General features: G+C 37.2%; 1 protein-coding gene across 2 annotated transcripts in view; it reads left to right on the top strand.

The window, feature by feature from the left end:
• JAZF1 (JAZF zinc finger 1) overlaps window positions 1-22,090 on the top strand; it is a 283,865-nt gene that overhangs the window by 116,788 nt on the left and 144,987 nt on the right. For both annotated transcript variants that reach the window (XM_032773794.2, XM_032773795.2), the window contains exon 2: window positions 21,184-21,256. In XM_032773794.2, the coding sequence (XP_032629685.1) occupies window positions 21,184-21,256 (73 nt within the window). The remainder of the gene's footprint in view (window positions 1-21,183; window positions 21,257-22,090) is intronic.

Here is a 22,090-nt window from a genome sequence, read left to right as displayed (position 1 = left end):
TATCAGAGCTCACACCCTGAGAGTGGTAGCAGTTCTGTGAATAGAGAAATTCAGATGGACCACATTGTCACTTCTCCCTAGTATGACAAGTCTGAACAAAACAGATACACAGAGTAAGAGACAATCGGTGCCCTGAAGAACATAAAAAGTGAAATAGAGTGAGAGGATAGAAAGAATTATTCTTCTTGCTTTACTGATGGAAACTAAAGCACGGAGAAATTATTTGACCCAAATCATAGGAAGGCTGTGGCAGAGCTGTAAATTGAACCCAGAGCTCCTAGGCCCAGTCCAGTGTCTTAACTACAAGGACATCCTTCTTTAGACATCTGTACTTTGCTCTTGAAAATTTGACCCCAAATCACCTTCGGAAATTTTTTTAATTGATTTATCTGTATTCTTGTTGTAGTTATTTTAAATAGGAATGAGAAAAAGAGACTGAGTGGATCGGTAACCAAATTCTCATACCCAGTGGTATGCTGCCAAAGTTTTAGTATCAGCCAGTGATACTTTGCATTGTTAAAAAAAAATACCCAATCAATTTCATCCTCTTCACACTTCCCTAATGATCCAGTCCTTCTTTCCCACTCCTGGGCCTGAATCTCTTATGAAGCATCTTATGGATACTCCTCTTATTGCTCCCCTATTTGGCAGTTGCTGCTTGCAGGAGCTGTGGTGACAGGCAAGTGTATTCTAGGGCCTCTGGCTATGGGGATATTGTCCAAGTCGGAAGTGGATCATTTCTGGTTGTGATCTGAGTGGTCAATTCAGGAGAGGAAAGAAACTACAAACAGACTTAAAAACAGAAAACTACAACTAAAAATTGTAATTTAGTGCCACTGAGTCCTATGAAATTCCCATTCATAGGACTCAGTGGCCAGATCTGTTAACAAAGAACTCATAGGAGCTTCTTCCAGTTCATCAATGCCTTCGTAACAGGAATGACCAAAATCCACTACCATGTCTGATATCTATTCAGGGATCTCTATGAAATGAGCTGATAATCTGACTTTGTTCCAGTTGGACAGTTGTCCAGACTGCAAAACGCATCAGCTGAAATCCTTGTTGGTAGTCTCAGTAAAGAGGCCTACAATTGAATGGACGTGGAGAATGAACTGTTCTCTTTCCAACAGACATCCGTAGTCCTTCAAAATGTGGTATTGTTAGGAAAGCTTGGAGTGGCACTGCCAGTAATGTGTGTGTTCAGTGAATAAATCATAAGGCTTCAGATTCTGCAGCTGTCAGTCTGGTACATTTCACCACCATTGAATTCACTTAAGAGATTTTTTTTTAATTATGTAATGGAAAAGGAGCTACATGTGTACTCAGAAGAAGATGTGAAGCAAGAGCAATACCCTACTTGGAGTAGTGAGCCCAGTTTCTAAGCTGATGCAGAGGAAAACATGTGGTAAGTGGTGGTTGAAGATTTTATGATTCAGCCAGTTATGGACCTTGATTTTAACTGCCTAGCATTAATGTGTGTTACCCTTACAGAAAAGTACTGTTGCACTTTAAATTAGCTCTTGGCATCCACAGGTTCCAACTGAAGAGAGTAATCTTTGGATATGTTTCTTTCTTTAAAAAAAAATAAAAATAAAAAAAATTAACCTATTAAAATATTTTTACAAATTATTCTGTTTACTTTTCTGGCTTCTGGACTGGGACTGGCAAAGGAATCTTGGAACTAAATGCAGCATTTACTGTCTCATGGGGTTCAGACCTTCTCATTTCTATATCATACCCAAACACTCTGCTAGTCTCCCACTTAGAAAGTTTGTTTAAGCTCTTGTTATAGGTCTCTCAGTTCACACTGCCCTCATCACACTCTTCATCATCTTATCAAAATTATTAGCAAGTCTAATGACTATAGTGAAAGGCTACAGAGCCACTGTAATACAGAGGTTAGCAGGCATCCGTGTGCTCCCCTCTGCAGATCAGTAACACTCTCTGCAGAGCAAGAGGTAATCATACCTGTAGCCTTAGTCTTAGGGGAAGAATATAAAAGGAATGAAAACCTTGCTCTGAGGTAGGGAAGTTGTAGCTTGCTTCACTTAAGTAGAGGTGCCCAGGGGCATTATGCCTGTATAGGCAGCCAAAATGCTTAAGGAACAGTGGGTGAACCATGCTCATTAGTGACTTTAATGTCTCATATCTCCCAAAATTCATATTAATTTCCTTAAAATAACGTGTAAGTTAATGTGTGTGTCAAGACCATGTGCAAAGAAGGTTCCAAATGACATCTTGAAGCCATCTGGTTATGGTTGCAGTTGAATTGTGCTGAAGTTGATACACAGCTCTCTTGACCTGAGAAAAATTTTCATTTTAAAGGAGTGTTGCCAGCTTGAATTTTTAAAAATTCATTTAATTTTAAATGTGTGTTTTTTCTGGTAGTGTATTCTTTAAATAGTAGCTTCTGATTTTTCTTTTTTAATTCTTCAGTAAAGCAACAGATTTAGAGTTTAAGATTCCAAAAAGATTATTATAAAGAATAGTGACTTTTAAATTATTTTTAAAAATTATATTTCAATTTTATTCTTTTAATACAAGACTGTACCTCTTTTGATGTTGATGATAGTAATGTCCAAATCACTAACTAATACCACTGTCATTAGATAGTATCCGTGGGGTTACAAAAGCCTCCCCCCCCACCCCCAAACCCTTATGTTTCTACTTTATAGAATAGCACTATATATATAAAAACCTAAATAGCAACTTTGTTGTCTGAATGAATAAGCATAATACTCTTTAAGAAATACTCGTAAAATATCTACAGTATGTACAGTACTCTGAAGACTACATACTCTGTTTTTCATAATTGCAGATAATTGTTTGAGTTCTTCAGGTTTCTGATGGGTAGTAATTAAAACCTGAGGTGAAATAATGGGTACTTACTGTTTCTGGATCATCCATAATTAAATTGCTACAGACCCTGAAAATACAGTAAATTTAATAGTGTTTCTAAAGTTGATCAGTAGTATTTTTTAAAAAGTTGTACTGAGCTAGGCATGAAGCTTTGTCTGTCAGAAAGCAGAGATCAGAATTAAACAAGTAGAGCAACATGATGCACAAAAGCCTTTGCAATGGGTGTCTCAAAACTCATGGCTTTGTTCACTCCAGAAGAAGAGACTGTACTGTGTAAGACCTGTATTTCGTCAGATGTATAATGTAATATCTTCATTTTTTATCTTAATTCTAGTAACATAGGATATTTTAATCTAATTTCCCACATTCAGATCCAGCTTGATACTATCCTGTTGAGCTGATGATATGTCTAGATGGCATGACATGTAGATTCTGTCAAAAAACAAGTCTGTAGCCTTTTAAACAGAAGAGAGTGCAGTTGTGAAGAACTGTATATTTACACGAAATGCTCTTGTCCTGTCAGTGAAACAGTGGATTTCTGTACTGAGGTCTTATGTTCTTTCTGAGAAGTTCTACTGCAGTCTTGCTGGAGTCTTTTTACCATCGATATGTTAAGTGACAAAAATCTCAGTGGGATTTGATCAGTTTGCGTGACAGTGAAAAATAAATCAAAATGCCTTCCTATGCCTGAGCCATGTATCAAATATATAAAAAGCCATTTCAGTTAATGGTGTGTCTAATGCAATGTTTATGTGCCAAATCAGTAATGTTTTTATGTTTCTTGTAATAAATTACAAAAATTAATGAATACGGGACTTTTAGCTCATGTGATACTACCCTTTGGTAATTAAGGAAGCAGATATAATTGGTTTACAGTCTTTCCACAGAGAAGTTATCCTTCATATTTGTCTAATTGTACATATTGGTAGTGATGTGTATTTTACATATTTTATAAATTATACTTTGTTGTAATTTAATTGTGTATAAATTACAATAAGTATTGAATTGGTGAGCTGTTCTATGTTCCAGTTGTGTTTCTGTGAGCAAGGTGATCATTGTCATAATGAATATAATGACTTTATAGCACCATCATTACATTGAGAAATTCTTTCCAGTTTATCCTGAACATAGTATTTAATAGTCAGTCTGGGGGCATTGTGCTCAATGACAGCATTACATATTTCTTCTATAGAGAATACACTAACCCTCAAAAACCTATATGGTAGTGCTAAAGGACCTTGATAAGATGTTACGCATAATATTCTACATACACTTTTTTGTTGTTAAAAAAACTTATCCCTAAATATTTCTATTTCCAAGTTATCCTTCAAGCCTTTTTAAAAAATAATAAAACTTCAAAAGTTTGGCTTAGTTTAGTTGAGAAGGTTTTCGTTTGACTTTGATTAGTTTGTTAGGACTAAAATAAGTGGCAAAATATTGTTAATAGCCTTCTGTATTGAAGGAGTGGCTTGAAAAAAACAAATACCTAGAAGAAGTGTGGGAGTTAAAATATGAAAATATTTTAGATTCTAACTTAAAATCATAAAAGCATGGAAATTCAGAATTATGGTAGCGTTTCATTCTTAGCTCAATATACAGCAGAGAAAAGGCTGACTCTAAATGCAGCTGCTATGTGCATTGCTGAATCTTTAGATAAAATCGGGTAAAAAAATCCTTTACAAAATTGTTTACACACACGGAGGTTGGTTAAGGGCCTCTATGAGTGACAATGTCACACAGCCAGTCACTGGCAGAGTTGGCAGTGTATCCCAGGTCTCCTGACTCTGTCCTGTGCTCTGACTGCTGGACCTTCCTGGGAAAGCATGCTAATTTAAAAAGTAGAATAATTCAGTTTTTTGTACTTTTGGGTATTTTCATGTGCTTGTGAGAGTGAAAGTCTAATAGCCTGTCAATTTCACATGAACAATGATTTATTTGTCAGTGACTTTATGGAAGGATAAACTATATCTATAAGAAAGTTTTAATTATTTTGTCTTCACTTAGAAAACTGAAAATCTGAGTGAGATGAAATAATGTGTCAAATTTGAACTTTATAGATCCTTGAAAAAGTTGACCTATAATGGAAATACTGACACAACATCTGTTCTGGTAGCCCACTGTTAATGTTCTAAACCTCCAAGCATATTTGTTCCTCCCACAATTGTGCTGAAACTAACTTTCTCCCTTTAAAAAGTTCAACAGTTTTTAAGACTGGGATTTTCAAAAGAACTTAAGGGAGTTAGGTGCTCACATCTTATTTAATTTTGAAGGGATTTGGACATACAGCTCCTTTGGGCTCCTTTGAAAATTTCAGCCTAAACCATTTTCTTCAAGTAGAATTATAGGATGCTTCTCCCCCTTCCCCCTCCCCCCACCTTGAGAATGTTTTAAGTGTTATAATAAAGCTGACCACAAGGTGTCGGTATGGTATCGGTACTGGCTGAAAGAAAATTCCCAGAATGAACCTGAACCCAGTGACTTTTCTGAGCATAAGGGAGTAGTCATTCATTGTCAATGGGAGTTTTTTATGTTTATGTTTGATCCTGAGGATCTTCTAATATAAAATTACATAACTCCTATTAAAACATATGTAAGAGGGACCACTGACAACTTAAACCCCTCCACACATTTAAAGAGCAGATGTGTTTACCTGCATTACCAAAAGCATTTTAGAGTGCCAAAACTGAGCACATTTTAGAAAGCTAATTTAATTTTCATCATTTTTGCTATTCTACTGCATTTTCCTGGGTTAGTGCAGTGAAGTAGGTTAGTCACTTCATTTTTGTTTCTAGTTGCTAACACTAATTCTTATGCACTAGGCAAATGGGCATTGCTTGCTGTGCAGTTTGCAGTGACTATTTTTTAAATCCAAAACAAAAGCTTTAATTTTTTTTAAACTAAACCATTCACAAAAACCTACGCATGCAACATTTTGAAGCTCAAACTGCATGCTATTATCTCTTTAAACCTTCAGTAAGGACCTTATTCATAAGTAGTTTCTTTTTTAAATTCTTCTTCTAATTAATAACCTTCAGAGAGAGACAGTCAGATTGATCTAGGTATTGAAGCTTTCAAGAATAGCATTGCAGCCAGGGTGTACTAGACATGACAGATAAGAGTTTGTAACATTTTCCTAATGAGGTCTGAACTCTGCCTTCCCCCCAATGCTTCATGTAGAAATCTTATGCAATTTGATTTTTTTATTATAATTTGAGTGGATTTAATGCTGATTGACAGCTCTAGAAACTGAAGTTGCCTATTCAGAAAACAGCCATCTTCAGTGTAGGCACAGTGGTAATGAAAACTTCTCCACTGGTGAGTCTCATTGCTGATGTGGTGGGATGAGCTTTCAGAGCACAGAACACCGTTGGTATCTGTTCAGTCCAGGATTCTCTGCTGCAAATACAAGTTTTGATAAAGGTATGGGATGGACTTTCCCTGTAAACTCCTGTCCACTAGGAGCTGAACTGAGACCACCAAATCATTTCAAACGAGACACGAAAGAGCTGTCAGATGGTAATGATTTTCAGCTGTTAGTGATACGAGCTCGACTTGAACTGGTAACCTAAAAGTGAATTGCTCTATATTCCCCCCACCCCCCGCCTGCCCACTTACAAATCCGCAGAGAGAGAATCTACTTTTTCAAGAACCAGGGTCGAAGATGCTTACATTTTAGAAAACCAACATCATCATTTTTCAAAGGGCTGTCTGCCTTTTGCTAAGTGATCTACAAATACAGAGACAGATCTTGTCCCTTGATTTCAATGGAGATATAACAATTTACACCACTTGAAGTTCTGTTCTAACTAACAAAAGGTAGTTGCTGTCCCAATGAATGAATAATGAAACTTTTTGACAGGTGCTGCAGGATATGTATTTTTTTAATATAGCCTAACTTAAATCAGTTCTTTTAATTTCTTTGTTTTCTGACAGCGAGGGATTTCTTCTAATATGTAACAGTACAGAATGAATAAACCACAAGAGTTTCTATTGGTATCTTTTGCTGCTTAAAAAAAAATTAAGACTGGGAATTAAGTCACTGGTTTGTTTGTTTGTTTATTTATTTATTTATAACAGCAGTAGACTCAGATCTCCAAATTTAATGGGCAATTGTGATGACAGATTTGGAGTTGTGTTTAGCCTCAGGTCTGACATGGTGGTGGTTGTGGTAAAATATGTAGTCAGGCCTACAAAAGGGTTAGGTCCACTAAAAGTTGATTGAAGTACATTCCTCTCTGGCTATGAATGAGAGTAATATGTGTGCAGTGATTGGAAACTTGCATATAGCGTGTCTAAGTGAGTTTGCTGACCAAACAGGCATTGGCATCCACAGATCCAGCTTGGTTTCCACAAAGTTTTCTTTGTTCCCTACCTTCTCATATTACAATCACCATATTTCTCGATGGGACTTCCCCAGAGTACATCTATACAGTTCCTACATTGGCTGGAGGGGTTGGTATGGCATGATGCAAGGCTCTCCTCACAGGAGCATGCTGAGTTCACAGCACTTCTACCCCCTGCTAGTGAGAAATCAGGACTAGGAATCCAATCTGAGCTTCCCGCAAGACCATGCAGAGCACTCACAGTAGGCTAGCCCCCATGTCAACTTTCTTGAGTCAAGAGTAAAGTATGTACTAAGTTTTCTTCCAATGCACTGAAGACTCTTTTTTTTTTTTTTTGTTAGCATATGTATTTGTGTACAGTAAATAATTTCTGTCAATAAGCTTTCTGTTTTTGATTCAGGGAGAGATGGAGAGATTTAACATGTGAAATATTAGCTGCCTTTTGCAGTTCATTTTACAGTGCTGCAAGCCAAAATTAGAAGTGGCCTGTTTTCAATGACAGATCAAGATTTAGTGCTATGTTGATAGTCCAAAATGAAGATCTCGTGACATTGCAAATGAAATATGTACCACTGAAGTCCAGTTTGTGGTTTAGCTGGGATATAATTACATTATTTTAACTCCTGGAGATCATTAATATTTTTGGGAATTAAATCCTCAGACCTCAGAACTGTCAAGAGGTATATTTTGAACTTTTACTTAAAATGATACTGTTTTATTTATTCCAGACTTTTGAGACATTATTAAAACTAGGCTATGACAAGCATTTGAATAGTTGAGCAATAATAATTAAAAAACCCAAAGCCTATAAATTTTGTATTTTTTTTAATACGAGGACCACCTGTGGTGAAATAATTGCCTGTTCTATGCAAAATTGTCAAGGACCTTCATTTTTGGTTTGTATTTTGTTTGAAATGTCCCAGGAATTTCAATATTTGTTACAAAAATTTAAAAATATATGAAAATTGGTGCAAAATCTGGGTAAATATTCAGGTTAATATTGGGAGATCGGAGGATGAAAAAAAGAAGCAAACAGAGAAAAATAAGAGTATTGCAAGTAAAAGCAGTTTATGTTGTGGTATTTCATGAACTGTGTATTAACAGAACATACACAGGCATGCACACACGTGCATATGTGATGTATCTTCCACTATGTTGCCTTAACAGTCTCACATATACACTTAAACTAATTTATTGTTGACATAAACACGTCTACCTAATGTAACGGATTTCATTTGTTTAACAAAATTGGTATTTTCATGTACTTGAGTGGTCCAAAATTCAGGTGAAAATCGAATAATAGCTTTTATGTAACTGAAAATTTTTGGTAAAAATTGTTAAAAACCAGAAATGAAGGGCTTTAAAAATTGTTTATCCTAGATTGAGAGTCCTGATACTCATTTTAATAATAATTGTTTGACTTATTCTGTGCTCTCCCTTCTCTTTCATGCTTGATTTTAAAAACACAAATGATACATGGCAAGAAATTTGTAAATCAAGGATAGAGGTGGTCAAAGTTATATGAAAACCATTTTTGGTCCCTGTCCTCCTTCTGGCTCTGCTTGGGTAGACTCCCACTGAATTATGTGGGGTACTGCAAGGGTCTACCCACACGAATCTGTTGGCAGGACTGGGCTTTGTTTGGGAAGGGCCAGCTGTCCAGTAGTAGCAGAGCAACCTGCCAAAAAGACCAGTGCCTAAAACTGGCACTTTGTGTCTGTAAGTTGGAAAGATACTTGGGCATGATGTAGGGTTTTAGAAGGCAGAGAAAATGTATGTTTGTTGGAGATAGAGGAATTGGCAGGGTGGGAAAAGTAGAAGGCCTCTGGCCCAGTCACCCAGAGAACTTGTATCCAAATGGGATAAAAAGAGAGGCTTGTGGATGCATATTTGCTTCAGAAGAGAAAGCGAGAAAACTAGATGCAGTTTTATTATGGGATAACACAATAGCCTGAAATTATGGGTTTGACTTCTTAAAAATAATCTGGGAGCTTCATTTTTTTTTTTTTTCATTTTGAGTAAATTAGTCTTTATGGCCTGTTTAATCTGTTTGTGTTTCAGCGCCTAAAGTGAATCTGTATAGCAGGGGGAGGACGGGGGATGGAGGGACAACTGAAAATGCTGATAGCACAGTTGGAACAAAACAAATTTAATTCAGTTGTTGACCTTTTTAGAGAGTGCCAAAATTAGATGAATTTTGTTTTCTTTGCTTATCTTTTTTGGAAGGTGATGAGAGTAGCTCTCCTTTTTTTTTTTAAATACTTTTCAGTGACATCTTGTAAGGATAAAATTTCTTGGAGTTAAGCTAATATGTGAAGCTTGATGATTTTAATGAAAGTAGTTTCCTGCCACACCTATACAAGAATACAGTTGTGGAGTTTGATGCAAGTCCCCAATATAATCTGAGATATCATCATTAATTGGTTGTGTTGCACATTTGATTTAAACCTTTTGAATTCTTTTTGACTGAATAGTTTTAACCTCTATTTGGTTTTTTTTAGATAAAGTCCCAGCAGATTCATTTTTCTCCTTCTGTAAGGACCTTTGCAACACTCTGCAGGTCTCTCTTGTCTGTTGACTTGATTAATGAATATTTTACCCACTCATAGTAGCCATTAATTACTGCCTTGTGTTACAGCAATAATTATCGGTTTCAAATAAAAACTAATTAACGTAAGTGCAAAATCATAGCATATGAAGTGCTCTTGCAGCTAGCTACATCTGAAAGATCATGAGACATCAATATGTGACATATGTATATTTGCAGCTAGTTACCAACAATTACCTTTTATTTGAGTGAAAAATAGTAAATAGGTAGCTTGCAGTAACTTATTATAATAATCTCAGACATGAGATGCTGGGAATATTACTAGGGAGTTGTAGTCATAACATATACTCTTATCTTAACGAATCACAGTCATCCCCTGCTATTTTATTAAAGTTTATTTTCCTATGTATTTTACTTTTTAAAATAAAAATTATCATAGTGGTTTTTTTCTTTCTATAAATGAGAGGTGTCTCAAGCCCAGTGAGTGTAAACTGGTGCAAATCAAGAGTAAGTAAAGTGGAGTTACTGTACACCAGCGTAGAACCAATGTCCACTACATATAAAGTTTGTGGATCTTCTCAGACATAGGAATTTTCTTCATGATTTGTGTACTTTTCTATTTATCTAAGATGTGTGTGCATGTGTGTAATTTGTGTTTGTATTTATACCGGGGTGTGTGTCTGTCTGTATTTATATATATGCACTTGCATACAAGTCACCAATCACCACTGTATTTAGATGCTAAGATGTAATAAAAAGAGGGGGTATACTAACCCAAATTAAAGTGACGAACTGCTATTAAATTCTGATAACTCAGATCCCTACAATTCAAATTTCTTGCAAATGTAGAAACAAATCAGTAGCACAATCCTCTGTCCATTAACTCATGGTTAATGACTGGCTAGGAATAAGTACTGCGGGGTCATAGTGGACCAACAGATAAGTATGAGTCAACGGTATAATGCTGTTGCAAAAAAGCAAACATCATTCTAGGATATATTAGCAGGAGTGTTGTAAGCAAGACACGAGAAGTAATTCTGCTCTACTCCGCGCTGATTAGGCCTCAACTGGAGTATTGTGTCCAGTTCTGGGCGCCACATTTCAGGAAATATGTGGACAAACTGGAGAAAGTCCAGAGAAGAACAACAAAAATGATTAAAGGTCTAGAAAACATCACCTATGAGGGAAGATTGAAAAAAATTGGATTTGTTTAGTCCGGAAAAGAGAAGACTGAGAGGGGACATAACAGTTTTCAAGAATGTAAAAGGTTGTTACAAGGAGGAAGAAGAAAAATTGTTTTTCTTAACCTCTGGGGATAGGAATGGGAAGCAATGGACTTAAATTACAGCTAGGGAGGTTTAGGTTGGACATGAGGAAAAAATTCCTAATTGTCAGGGTGGTTAAGGAATAAATTGTCTAGGGAGGTTGTGGAATCTCCTCCTTTGGAGATTTTTTTTAAGAGCAGGTTAGACAAACATCTGTCAGGGATGGTCTAGATAATTAGTCCTGTCATGAGTGCAGAGGACTGAACTAGATGACCTCTCAAAGTCCCTTCCATTTCTATGATTCTGTGGTTATCCAAGCATATTTGTTACAGCCTAAGTTCAAATAATAGCATTCTACTGTACTTCAAGATATGAATTAACCCCCAAAGGTTTTTGTGCTGTGGGAGGGAAAGTCCTTTTAATTTGTAAATAGAAAATAAAGAACTCTTTTCATGGCAGCAGAACACCACAGTTATATGACAGAAAATGACTGGAGAGTGTATTTTTAAAGCAAACAAATGAAGATGTGACCGAGCTGATAAATGTTTGGGTTGAATCCCACTGTCTCGCCCTTGTTTGTATGTAGTGTTATTTATATATAATAGACAATGCTGGAAAGTTATACACATTCTCATTTTTCACTTTAATTGCCTGTTTGAAGATAACATGACAGCTCCAAAGGTTACTTTTAGTTACAGTGTTTAAACTCAAGGAGTAGTATGGCCAATTATTAGCGTGCAATAATTAAGGTAAAAGCAGGATCTTGAAAGATTTAAAATGATCATAAAAGCCATAATTTTACCTGATGATTTTTTTCATAGTACGTCCAAGTGTTGTCAGCAGCTTAAGAATCACTGTAATGTTTCTGATACAGTATCTGATTTTATTATATATTGTCATAAATAAATCAAATAAATGTTAACTGATAAAAGATTCATAAATCTTCTGTTTTGTTTTATTTCTTTTATTCTGTTTTTATGTACAAAAATCAGAAAATGCCCAGTGAGCTGGTCAATTCTGTTGCTGAGCCACCAGTAAGCATGGAATCGTTAATAAGGATTTTGTATTACATTAGCATCTAGAGGCTTCAGTCAGAGCTCTTTAGCTCTATATGCTAGGGTCTGTAGAAACATGGTAAGAACATGTCTGAATGGGGACACTCTGGTAAGTTAAAATGAATTAACTGAACCTGTGAAGTTAACGTAGATCAGTTAAATGTTTAAGCACATTTAAACCCCTACCTCGGTGTTCTCATTCAAAAGTAAAGTGACCTTGGTTTGAGATTGTAGGGTGGTTTACACTTAAAATGTAGGGGCAGTGAAAAATCCACATCCCTGCCCATTGTAGCTATGCCGATTTAACCCCTAGTGTAGGTGCAATTAAGTCTACGGAAGCTACTGTCACTTGGAGAGGTGGTGTTCCTACAGCAAAAAAAAAAGCCCTTCTGTTGCTGTAAGCTGTTTCTACACTATGGAGTTATGCTGCATAGCTACAATGGTATGCCTATGCCACTGTAGTTCCTGTACTGAAGACATGGGTTAAGCTGAAACCAACAAAAGTCATTTATTTTAGAATGAGAACATCTATATAGGAGCTAAATGGGCTTTCAGGTATTTTAACTTCACAAAATTATTTAATTCATCTTAAATTTCCATGTAGAGAAGGCTTAGCCAGTCCCTGCCTGAGAGTTTACAGTATAAATAAAAAAAGACGGGCAGAGGGAGGGAGATAGTATTGTTCATTAATTATTCTGTTGATATAAGAATAGATCTTGGGTTTGCTTCTACTTATGTTCTCTGAATTGACATATACCTTTGCAGTATCCATCAAGAAACTATATATTTTTCTATGACACAAGAGGGAAGGGTTCTTGTTTCTCAGATGTTATCACTGTATAAAAAATTGTTGACTTTTATTTTGAGCTCAAAAAATTTTTTTTGGCATACATTAGTTGAAGTAAGCTAGTGTCTAGGGAAGGTTAGTTATAATTAATGAGCTCATTTGTATCAGCCAGTTTTTAAGGTGAAATGAAATACCAAGTTACATACAACACAGACACTCTAAGAGCTGATGCTGGATGGTGTGTAGGTGGTAATATGTGCATGAATGTTCTTCAAAAGAAGTTAATCGGGAATTTGGGGACCTTTGAGAACCTAATAATAGTATGTTGTGCATCTGTTTTGATTTTATGTTAGGGAGTTGATTTTCATAATTCCCTAAGTAACTTAGGAGCACAGGTCCCATTGAAAGTCAGTGTTTCCATTATTTAGGTATTTTTGAAAATCGCACCCAGGATTTGTATTTTTTTCTTTTGTAAATATTGGGGAGATGTCCACATTCTCTAAGATTTATTAGAAACAGTGAAATAGTTATTCTAAAAATCCTGAAAATATTTTGTGATTCTGTTGTTGTGAATTTAGTGCTCATGTAATGGGATGGAATGATTGGCTCTGGAGATAAGAATCAGCTTTAAAACTTAATATTAGGGGCCTAAATGAGTGGCCTGATTTTTTTTTTTTTCAAAGACATGCAGTACATGCAACTCCACTGAAGTCAATAAGAGTTACAGATGATAAGCACCTTTGGAAATTGGGCAACTTGCTTTTCACCTGAATATGGATTTATGTGCCACACTTTAGGCATCCAGCTTTGATGATCTTTGCTTACGGTCATCTGCTAATGCAAAACTGGTACAACATAGGCCCTGACAGTGCAAGCTTTCTCACCACTGGTCTGACAGCATACTCAACCCTACTCTGGAAAGACTACCTCTGTGAAGTGAAAGAATAGTTCAGTCTTCACCACATTCAGCCGTTAGTCTCTTTTCTGAGACTATCACAAATAGTGCTAGAACTAGTAACAGTTTTGTAATAAGAACACCTGATCACCAGGAACTGGATTAAGATGATCCACTCATTTTAAAGGCCTCTTTAAAAGTTTTCAGGTAACAACATAGGTTGGATTTGAACCTAAGATCTAGAGGTGAAAGGCTCTGGCTCAGTGGACTGCTGCTATTCAGTTCACTGCTAACAATTGTGCCTAATTCTTCACGGCTTGCTTTGTGTTAGAAAGGAATGCAAAGTGGGTGTAAAATGCCACGTTGTAATTTAGATAGTGTTTTTCACTCCTCTTACATCAGTGTCAATAATTACATAAGGTAAAAGGTTGTGGAGAATAAAGCCAGTTGTCATTGTGGCTTATTTGTTTTTATAAACTTTATTAAATTTTCTTATCAAAACTGTCTGATCTTTATCGGGTGTATACCTGATTAAAAACTGACTCTATATTTAAGAATAGTAAATGGACATAAAGGGCTTGGCTACACTGGAGAGTTGCAGCGCTGGTGGTGGGTTTACAGCGCTGCAACTTACTCACCGTCCCACACTTGCAAGGCACATACAGCGCTGCATCTCTCTGGCTGCAGCGCTGGCTGTACTCCTGCTCTGCCTGGGGTATAACGATTGCAGTGCTGGTGATGCAGCACTGCTCCGCCAGTGTGGCCACCAAAAGCGCTGTAATTGGCCTCCAGATGTATTTGGAGGTGTCCCAGAATGCCTGTTCAGCCACTCCCAACAGCGCTGCAAATGCTGCAAATGTGGCCACACTGCAGCTCTGATAGCTGTCAGTGTTGCCACACTGCAGCGCTTTCCCTACACAGCTGTACGAAGACAGCTGTAACTCCCAGCACTGTACAGCTGCAAGTGTAGCCATACCCAAAATTAGTAACTATAATAGCGTTTATTTTATGCTAAAATGTTCATGTGAAAGAAAAGGATATAATTGGCATTAGTGAAAATTATATTTAGACAACGTGGCAGGGTGAGCTTTTGGATTTTTGTTTGTTTCACTTATTGAAACAAAGTTGTTTCCTGAGTTTTAAAAGAACACTGTAGACTGTAAAAAGAACAGGAGTACTTGTGGCACCTTAGAGTCTAACAAATTTATTTGACCATAAGTTTTCGCGGGCTACAGCCCACTTCTTCTGTTATCCCACGAAAGCTTATGTTCAAATAAATGTGTTAGCCTCTAAGGTGCACAAGTACTCCTGTTCTTTTTGCGGATACAGACTAACACGGCTGCTTCCTACAACAGCCATATAAAGATGGTGCAGTATAATTATTTATAGTCTTGGAAGACCAGATTAGTTAAATGCTGACACTTCTTGTCTCCTTGCCAGTTTAAAGCATGGCATATTGGCATGAAAATTTTAAGTGTTCACATCCTATTATTTACCCAAGTTGATCATCTGATGACTGTTTTAGTCAATGTTCAAGTTTTAACAGTGGCATAACCAAACAAAGCAGAGTAGCATCTGGGTAGCTGTACGTTTTGTTTTATTTTAATTAGCGTTATGTTCCATCGCTTATAGCAAAGCTGTGTAAAGGCAGAGTGACAATGCAATATGAAGTGAAGTGAAGAAGTTCCCTTGTTTGAACTGTTCATTAGAAAACCTAGTTCTGTAGGGGGGGATGTGTGAGAGAGAAAAAGAACTGTAAAGAGCTGTGCTACAAAAACTGCTTATTCCTGCTCTCCTGATGCTATAAAATGTATTCAGTGATGCATATTGCGTTGTGTGAGAGAGAAGAAATAATGAAAGTGGCTTATATATTTTGCAGTTGGGAAGTGAAGCTTTGTTCTACTGGATCTGAAGAGCTGCACTATATAATTAATGAACGCAGTAAAACAGTGAGTCATTAGTACCGCACACTAATAACTAAGGAAGCAGGTGGTTAAAGTGATACTTGTACAGACCAACAAGTGATCAATTCCTGCAGCTTTTTGTGTGCACTGATTTGTGGATGCTTGCAGTGAGATGTATTGAAGATTCGTCACCTGCAGATACATTTAACTCTATATGTGTTCCATAGAAAACTGTTTAGGCAACTTTGTACTAAGATTACTAGCTTGCAGGTACTTAAGGAAACATTGACTGAGTATTTTTATATAGCCATTTTATATATATATAGCCATTTATATGTATAGAAATATGATTATATTTCTTTTTCAGATTACACAGATCTGTTTTACCATTTGAGTATGTGTAATGTTTTCCCTGTCACACCACAAATACAATCTATATTGTGTCGCAAACACAGGGATCCAAACTATTAATTTAACTTTGGGCAATATTTATGTTGGTTATTTCACATTGTTTTCTAAATATCATCCATTTGAATATCTGTGTGAATGCCTTTGGGAAGAGAGAGTGAAAGAGAGCAGGGGACTCGGAGTCAGGGTTTATGGCTTTGGTGCCAGGCATTGCCACTAACTTGCTCTTTAATCTTGAGTAAGACAATTAATCTCTTTGTACCTCAGTTCATCCAGCTGTAAAATGGGTATAATAATTCACAGCTCACTTAGGTAAAAATAGTTTTTAATTTAATAATTACTACTAAATAATAGCATATATTCATTATTTGCCCCAAAGTCTGCTAGTGCTATCCACTAAATGGATAGAAATATAAAATAAAATAGACACTATCTGTAGTTAAAGCAGGGCACAAAAAGAAAGAGCACACTAAAAGTCAGAGGGAATAGGGGAAGTAAATACAAGAATTAGTAGAGTAAAAATTAATGGGATACCTTAGGTTTGTCATGTGCAAATGTTGACTGGTGTTTATACACATCTATATAATGTTTTTCTTATTTTATCTTGTTCAATAACTGCATTGACAATTTTAGGGGGGAATGACAAATTGGTGGGATGAAAGTAGGGTGACCAGACAGCAAGTGTGAAAAATCGGGATGGAGGTGGGGGAATAGGAGCTTATATAACAAAAAGACCCAAAAATCGGGACTGTCCCTATAAAATTGGGACATCTGGTCACTCTAGATGAAAGTGGAAGGAGAGAAAGGGAGATAAAGAAATGAAAATGAGATGTGTGAAGGGAGCATGAGAGGAAGGGACGTTGAGGGGAAAGAGTACTGGTATGGGCATGGAGAGGAAGTCAGGGCAAGGAATGAGTAAATAGCTAATAGAGTTCAAGACTACAGACTTGTCTTCAGTATCGGGGTAAGTTATGCTACTCCAGCTACATGAATAATGTAGCTGGAGTTGTCGTAGCTTAGGTCAACTTACCCCTGTGTCTTCACTGCACTGCCTAGATGGAAGATGCTCTCTTGTCAACTTACTTTACTCCTTTCTGAAAGGTGGAGTACCGTGGTCAACTGAAGCGCACTCTGCTATCAATTTAGTGAGTCTTTACTAGATCCACTAAATCAACACCCACTGCATTGATTGGAGCAGTGTTGATCTCCCCGATAGTGAAGACCAGCCCTATGACATAATAGTGCTTACCACAACTGCATGTGGTAATTCTTTGTCTGGGCAGCGGGAAAAACACGGCAGGGCTCCTTTCATGATCCCTGCTGCATTACAAGGCAGGAGAAAGAGGAACAGAGTTACCTGAGTGGCTCCCAAAGGAGAACAAGGAGTGACCAGACAAGCTGCGGGCACCAACTCACCAGGGTGAGGGTACTTATATCTGATGTACTCTAGAGGGATCTCTCTCTCTCATCAATCAGTAGCACCCTCCCAACCATGGGATTAAGTAGGACTGGATTTTGTGATCTGCTGTGATCTTGCACTAGTCTCCTTTTTTTTCTTTAGGGCTGATAAGGCATTTATTCTTCACTGCTAGATTGGCTGAGGTGGGGTAGGTTTTTTCTCATGTCGGCGACCTGGTGAGGTAGATAAGAAGGCTAGGTCAAGATGTTGCAACTTAATGGATATCAAGTGTGGCAGGTACCCTTTGTGGCTGCTCATTACAGAGGGATACAGTTCCCTGATAAACAGGAGTTGGAAGTGGATTTAGGGGAGGCATCCCCTAAGGAAGCTGGAATAAGGGTGTTGGGGTTCCTAACATCTGGAACAGCAGGGAGACAGTCCTCCCTCCCTGTTTTTCCCATCCCTCTGAACCTACATATGAAAGGAGAACAGTGGGGTCTCAGCAATGGGCTGACTGTGCCCAGGGTGGGAAAGGAGAGGGTGGATGGCACCCCTCCTCCAAATAAATGGAAGCAATTAAGAAAAAAATTATGACCTGCACCATATGATTTATTGCCGAATATTCCCCAGATATGTTAAGTGAATAAAATTGCAGCCTTATTAAACTACCCCCCGTTGTATCTTGTCTTGTCTCTTTCCATGTTGCTGGAACAAAAGCAGGAGAGGTGAGAGAATAGTTAGTTGTAGTCTTGCAGAACCAAGTACTGTGAAGCTGGAGTGAAAGCTGTTCAGAGAAGTATCCAAAAGCTCAGAAGACAGCAGCAACTGCTTCTGTTGTTCCCACAGCTTCACCCCCCATTAAAGCTTTAAAGCTCCACCCCAAACGCCAATAAATAATTGTGCTTGGAGAGTCTCTGATAAGAAGTGCTAAATGCAAGTAAGTTACATTATTATAGGAACAAATAAATATTTAGAAAAGTGAATGTGGTTTTCATTAGTCTAGTGGAAAACGTTTTTGGAACTTTAAATTTGAAAGTGAATTTTAGTTTGACCATATTTATTACCCTTTTGTGTTTTTCTTTCTGCATACGTTCAAGGTCTCAAGCTTTAGAAGTGCACATGCAAAAGCAGTTTTTAAAGTAATTACAAATTTCACAGTATATATCATTTGCTTTTTTGGTGAGTTATGTATGTCATCCAACCAAAGAACAGAAGGAATACCTCATGACTTGTATATAGCCCAACACAGCACTGTGTGTGAAGTGTAGTTACCAAATGGTTAGCAAACCAAAAATCATTCACTGAAGACATTTTGAAATCAGTTTGATACTATAATATGAGACCTTTGCTACCTGTTCCTAGACAATTTGTGACTAGAATGTGTGTAGCTCGAAAGCTTGTCTGTTTCACCACCAGAAGTTAATCCAATAAAAGATGCTACAAGAATGCTACAAACAGTGATCTGAGGGTTCAGTTTTGATCTGTCCTGTGCGCAGATGTTAGGTAAACAGTTTCCCACACTGTGTTCTGACATATCAAGATGAACGTCATGTAGGCTTTCTTATCTTCAGTCAGTGCTAAGGGGAGCTGCTCCCATAAAGCAAATAGGTGGTGGATACTCCACTATAAAGTTTTTTCCCTTAGCCCCTCTCTCCCACATATACATGTAGTGCTCTGACTCAAACCAGCCCCAAAGTCGCCTCATTCAGTCACAGAAACTGTTCATTGTTGATGAAGGTTAATCCAAGTTAAGAACTGGATTAGGGAAGCTGCAGTTATTTAGCCACAGATGCCTAAACTTGGGTTGAAGCAGTTTTAGGATGACCCCGACAGGGGATAATGATCTGCAGACATTCTGCATGAAGGCAGTCCCCTGGTAGACCTTGAACCACAAAGATGTAAATCTAACAGAGTTCATCATGACGCAGGTTGTGTGCTTGGCTTGCTAAATGAATGGAGGTCTCACAGTAATCCAAAGGCACATATAAGAGAGATTTTTGTGTTTGAGCCTGCCATTCCTGGTTGAGTGGAGCATAAAGATAACGTATAAGATAACTGATTTGTCACTATCTTCAGTTAGAGCAGTCCAGCGCACTGTGCATTGGTGATTGCTGTAATCTCTCTGGTCTGCAACTGCTTTTCAGACATAAGAAAAGGTCTGTTTCCTGTTAAAAAGTAATTGGCTACAGGTTGTTGGTCTGCTTGACACTATGTATGCATATGTGACTGTTCTCTAAACCTGCTCAATCAAATATGTTGTCATTGTAAGTTTCTATCTATGTATGGGCGTGTTGGTGAAGTATGTTGTCAAACTTAGAGTCTGAGTTGCCATGGAACAAATATGGGTGGCCAGGGGAAGTCTTTTTGAATTATTCTTAAGCTTTATGGCAGCCCAGGAGTGACTGCACTCATTAAACAAAATGTTAATTGACTAGAACTGAGTACTGAATAATCTTGTATTCCTCAGTCAAAAACTGACATTCCTTTTGATGGAAGTTTTACCTGAGTAGGGCTAAAGAATTGGGGCCTAAGATTATTACCGGAATGTTTTTAAATAGAATACAGATGCTGCTGACTAGCTCAAAAGCACATATGACAAATATTAGGGAAATAAACTTTTGAAAAATAACATCTGTGGAGAAAATAGGTTCAGTCTAGAATATTGCAAGAGTGTTGACAATATTCTTTGCAGTGAGAAATGAAAGATGGATACCAGCAGTACTATAGAGAGCTATTTAGTAAAACAGTCTGCATTCTTCATAGTTAGGAAACATAAGTTGTCCATGGAATTGCTGTTAAAGACGTACATACAGTTTGTGATAATGACAGAATAGTAATGTTCATATGCATGATACACCTTTTGTGCTGGAAGCTTTTTAAAACCGTTCTTGTTTTTGGGGCTCTATTGGAACATGAGGCCACACTTCATTTTTTAAATCAATATTATCCTATTTTTTCTTACAGTACTTTTTTGTTTTTTAAAACTGTGTATGCTCTTTCTTCATTTCAGCAACATGGACTAAGACTGCTTCTTTGTTTAGATAAAAGCAAAGTTGAATTGAACAAGACTAGTGCATAAAACCAGGTACAGTTCATTCTTGAACGGTAAAGTCAGTGTTAGTGGGAACTGACAAATGCTCGCTTCTCCGCTTCTGAGGGGCAGTCCTCTGCTGGGCATATATTTTGCTACATGTGTACTTTTATGTGCATTTCTGATTTAAAGAGTTAGAAAATAACACACCTAGGGTAGGAGAAGAAGCAGAATTTATGTGCAGAGGTAAATAGCTGATGAACCTTAACAGATAGCTGTTTGAGAAAACTGGTCCCATTGTAAAGTGTCACAGTTTGTTGATCAACTTTAGAAATGTCTTAAAAGAAATATTTAATTCTTGACTTTATTTCATTTTTAACAGTGTAAACCATGGAAATGATGCCAATATTGTTACTATAAGCAATGAAAAGTAGTATTTATGAGCGGGATTATGAAGTTTGTATGACAGATGGAAATGATATCACTGTTGATGTTTGGAATTCCCTTGAAAAGTAATGCAATATCTTGTTGTTTATAAGTGAATGAACAAATGATTGTGCTGCTCTGAGCTTATTCTAAGAAGGGGTTTAGCTACGGTACTTTAAATTTTTCTTCTTCGGATATGTTGCTTATAGACTCCTATATTTCAGTGCAAATATAGCAAATTCATACTTGTATTTTTATTACAGATACAGACCCACGTGTGTTAGAGAAACAAGAACTACAACAGCCAACATATGTTGCTCTAAGTTACATTAACAGGTAAGCATTTTTTTCAATTGTAAATATGACCTCCTATGGTTTGCCCTGACAGTCAGCAATATATGTGCATACTATATATACCAGAACAGTGCACATACCTACACACTTCTTACTTTATTTAAAATTTTATACTGCATGTTTGGTAACTTCTGAAAATATTTACATAGTTTACTGGATGTCTGATCATCTTGATACCCTCGGCTGAGAATTAAACCTTTTATGTTAAGACCTATGTTGTACAGAACAAGTGTTTTAAAATATTCTGTGTTAAAATGTCTATAACAGAATATATTTGGTTTAATCAAAATGACTAGTTGGAGATGGTTGCAAACTGGTATGCTTTTTTAAAAAAAATCTATAATGTCACTTCATTTGCAGCTGGCAAGAGAAGCCTTTTTAAAGCTAGCATGTATTTCGCATGTCGGCTAGCATAAGTCTTTGTAAAGACACACCCTTTCTATGAGAAAATGTAGTGAACATGGCTGAGAATAATGGGGCGAAGCTAGTGCACAGCTCCTTGATTTGTTGCCGCTGCAGACATTCCAGGGTGGTTGAGAGGTTCACCTCTTCCACACCACCGTCCTTTTTCCCTTCATAGTAGACACCGTCAGGCCACTCAGCATCATCTCTCTGGACTGTAAACTGACAAACCTGTAAGTCTCTGGAATAGAAAGGCTTGAGAGAATTAACATGGTAAACTCTGGGTTTTAGGGAGGAATTGGGAAATGCTATGAGGTAGTTAACAGCTCCCAGGCGCTCTTGGACCGTGAATGGCCCTTCCCATGATGCTTCCATCTTATGGGCCTGTTGCGCCTTCAAGACCATAACCTGGTC

This window comes from Chelonoidis abingdonii, chromosome 2, assembly GCF_003597395.2.
Source record: "Chelonoidis abingdonii isolate Lonesome George chromosome 2, CheloAbing_2.0, whole genome shotgun sequence".
Classification (NCBI taxonomy): domain Eukaryota; kingdom Metazoa; phylum Chordata; order Testudines; family Testudinidae; genus Chelonoidis; species Chelonoidis abingdonii.
The sequence above is the reverse complement of the archived record's forward strand: the minus strand, read 5'-3'. Positions and strand labels throughout refer to the sequence as shown.